The sequence below is a fragment of the Salvia miltiorrhiza genome, chromosome 7 (genome assembly GCF_028751815.1).
Source record: "Salvia miltiorrhiza cultivar Shanhuang (shh) chromosome 7, IMPLAD_Smil_shh, whole genome shotgun sequence".
NCBI lineage: Eukaryota > Viridiplantae > Streptophyta > Magnoliopsida > Lamiales > Lamiaceae > Salvia > Salvia miltiorrhiza.
In genome coordinates this window covers 3,137,610-3,141,676 of record NC_080393.1, presented here as the reverse complement: position 1 = coordinate 3,141,676, position 4,067 = coordinate 3,137,610, and the positions used below count along the sequence as shown (strand labels likewise).

Below are 4,067 nucleotides of genomic sequence, written 5' to 3'. Positions count from 1 at the left end.
ATCCAATACTGTTGTCTTTGTATTAACACAAGATTTGGATGAGTATTGTCAATATCATGAGAGCAACCTGTACATAAATTAACTCAGCTATAATTTTTTATTTTCATTATATATACCAATCAAATTTTTTTTTTCTTCGATTTTATGTACTAAAATTCTCTCTTTAACTTATAAGCTAAAAAATTCAAAAACTCTAACAACTTATTAGCTATTAAAAAATTACATTTAATAAGCTCTTTAAACATCTTATAAGCTTTAAGAACTTATAAACTTTCTAAAACAAGCTTAGCCAAAGCCCCTATAATGAGAGTATAAGGAAGTCGATTTCATTGGTAAAAGGGGCTCTAAATCCAATATGTGGCGATGGTTCTCATATTTTCATTGACCATCCATATTAGTCAATTCTACTTTTTTTATTTTTTATTTTGCCCCTCCATTGAGAATTTTACCCATGCACCCCTTAATTTTTCTCCTAATTTACGCATTAAAAAGTAAATAAACCATGGTAAGAAAAATTACATACTTGCATAAAAAAAATACATCAGTGTACATAGAAATTAACGAGTCCGCTAAATTAATTGTGACATATAGTTTATGTAAGTTCTACTACAAATAGTGTTTTCATAGAATACCTTTATAATTTAAATACATTCTCCCCTCGTAGACCATATTAGTATATTACTACTTTCAAATACCAAGCAGTTTTATTAATTCTGTCAACTTTTTGATAAAACCCATTTTACATCTAACCTTAAATTTTAGATTTTCTTCGTTAATTTATCCATTATGATAGTTGATATGTTGTAAGAAAGTTATAGAATAGTGTTCGCAACTGGAAAATATTATTCTCACAAATGTTTATATTTAACAAATCTAACCAAAAAAATTATATTGTCAATATGTTCAATTAAGCACAACAAAAAAAAAATCATGTTGAGATTAATTTATATTTACGTCGACGCCATTAAAAAACAAACAAACAAATAAATAAGAGTGGAAAAAATAATGAAATTATAATTTATATTACAATTTTAAATACATAAATAGATCTCATATTAAAAATCAGTATTTAATACATTATGTTGAAACAAATTGATTCTTCTTCAATTTTCTGCTGCATTTTGATCTTATTATATCCAGGTATATCTCTTCTTCTTCATCTGCTATTCCTTCGCAAGGGCGGAAATATAAATACAAATTTTCTGCTGCATTTTGATCTTATTATATCCAAGTATTTAATAAAAAATTTGTTTTTATTAATCATAAATAATAAATATAAATACAAATTGGAAAATTCTGAAAATACTCTTAAGTTCTTGCGCATCCCCTTCGAAACCGAAACCAAATTAGCAAGCGCGTTAGGGCACGGGCACCACACACACCTATTGCTTCTTCTGCGCCGCACCACCGCGCCGCACCACCGTACCGCACCTCCGGTCCCGTCCGCCACATCGTCGCAGCTCACACACTTGGTTTGGTTAGTCCTCTCATCTATTGAAATTTTAAAAGTGAAATTGAGATTTGAGAATTGAAAATTTCATAAAAATGGCTACTGCGATTCTGCGAATAGCTTCGAAATTAGAATAATTTTAGTCAAAATATTTAGTGGAGGTGTCGGTCAGTTGCTGCATTCTTGGAAGAATATATATTTTTTTAGTTTGTGGTTGTCGGCTTTTGCTAATTGCTTAGGAAGTAGTAGAATATTTTTGGTCTATTTATTTAGTGCCTTTGTCGGTCAGTTTGTGGACTGTGGTTCTTGAAAGTTTTTTTTTTTTTTTTTGGCACAAGGTTTATTAGAATTTGTGGGCTATTATTAGAATTATTATTTTGTTTTTTTTCTCAATAATTGATAACGAGAAGATTTTGCAATATTTTCAATCGATGAGTACACGTCGTAGTCAATTATCATTGCTTTCTCAAACAAAAATAACTAGTTCATCAAGTATTTATCATTAACTTATTTGTAATGTATTGGAACTATATACAGTAATTTATAAGTTTATAAATATAAATTAAAAGAAAATGTTCAAATGGGCGTGTTAACCGGTGGTTAACAAAAATAGTTCCAAAACTCTGTTTTAATATATTAATAGATAGATCTGTAAATATAGTTATAGATAAGCAATAATTTCCACGTTTTCTAGTTCCAAAAGAAATTGAAATGATTCAATGTGTACCACCTTTATTCTTAGATTATAGTTGCTGGTTTGACATTTCTTGTATATTTGCTTTAAATTTCAATGGAAGCCTCAGTGATGTTTTTTCTGTGATGATTTGGTGGACGATGCTAATGGTGTGGCCCAATTAATAAAAGGATAAAATGATTGAATTTGATTTAATGCGATACAGAAAAAAAAACATCTCTTTCTTCTTCTATTTTTTTTTCTTTCTTTCGATTCAAAGTTTAAACAGTTCTGGTGGAATTGTTTTTACATAGATCTTGAAATGTGGCATAACATTTGAAAATTATGACTTCAAATTCTTGATTGTAAATTAGTTTATAAATACTGAGAATGTGTTGAACTGTAAACTTGTACATGTTATGGTTTTTTATTTTTTAACAACTTTTTTATGATTTAATATAATTTGTGCGTGTGTTTGTTTTTTCCTCCTTCCTATTTTGAGTGTTTTTGAGATATTTATGTTGTATTTTTCTCAGATGTCACAACTTTGTATTTCTATTGAGGATGACGGCGTACCAAAGTTCTACTCTACTATGCTGCCTGTTGTGTTTAACATTACATTTACACGTAAAATTGGACATGACAGTGATGATGATCGATTTTCTTGTACTGGATTTTGTATAAGCAGCACAGGGTTGCTAATGACATGTGCTCATTGTGTACCTTCTGAAAATGTGACATGTAGTATTATTGGTCGAAGAAGGGATGGATCTTGGACCCATGATATGACTGCAAAGATAGTGAAAATTTTCAAAAAGTGGGACGTGTGCATTCTACAGTTAGTTTCGAAGGAAAATGTTTCATTTGATTTTGTCACATTCGCCAACGAGAATGACCAAATTTGTGTTGGCGAGGATGTGCACTATATTGGAGGACTTGCAGGTTTGTACTTTGCTTATGTGAAGGGAATGATATCCTGTCCGTGTGGATATGATCTTGAATCCATTACTAATATTTGGAAGGATAGAAAGCCAGAGGATTTTACTTTGATGATCAAGTCTTATGAAAACTACAGTCTTCCTCCTGAGATGTATGGATTAGGCCCACCTTATACTATCCGTGCTGGTATTGCGGGCTACTATCATATGCATCCACTGACTCCATTGATAGAAACTAATACTATGTCGTATGCGGGAGTAGCTTCTGGATCTCCTCTGTTTAACAGTAGAGGACAAGTTATTGGGATGGTCATTGGAGGGGGTCGTGGAACTATGGCTACTCATCATGTTATACTTAAGTTTTTCATGGATAAAGTTATTGAAGAAGAAGATGGTGGAGGGAAAGGAAAAGAAGAAGACGGTGGAGAAGAAGAAGAAGAAGGAGGAGGAGGCACGTCACAATCGATGAAAGGGAAGAAGAAGAAGAAGAAGAAGAAGGATGGAAGAAAAGGGAAAAGAGGAGGCATCTCTACTAACCTGTTCAGAAGGTTAATGTCTTAGCTTTCTAGTGTTGGATAATTTTTTAGATTTGTGATGATTAACTTGACACAATTTTAGATTTGTAATGACTAACTTGACACAATTTTAGATTTGTAATGACTAACTTGACAATTTAAGGTTTGTTAAATTTGCTGTCAAATCCATGACATATATATATATATATATATATATATATATATATGTATTTTTCTTTCTAAATTAAGTTAAGAGTTCATGGTGATGTGATATGCATTTTAATGTTGCTATAATTAGAATTCAGTTACATGTCTCACTAGCTACCATCTGCATGCCTTGAGAGCTTCTTTGCACAATGGCTGCATAAACTGCATAGTCTCCAATATGAACATCATAACTTCTTCACTTCTTCATGCTAAACTGAATTCAAAGTTGTATCTACTAGCAAAGCTTACTACTGTTTAATTGCTTACAAAACTCGCTCAGACGA

At 31.3% G+C, this 4,067-nt stretch overlaps 1 protein-coding gene across 1 annotated transcript; it reads left to right on the top strand.

The window, feature by feature from the left end:
* The first annotated feature begins 1,098 nt into the window (after positions 1 to 1,098).
* On the top strand, positions 1,099 to 3,828 carry LOC130991640 (uncharacterized). Its single transcript, XM_057915963.1, has 2 exons — positions 1,099 to 1,477; positions 2,660 to 3,828. Exon 2 carries the CDS (start codon positions 2,660 to 2,662, stop codon positions 3,620 to 3,622), a length of 963 nt encoding a protein of 320 aa, XP_057771946.1. The 5' UTR covers positions 1,099 to 1,477; the 3' UTR covers positions 3,623 to 3,828.
* Positions 3,829 to 4,067: the final 239 nt, after the last annotated feature.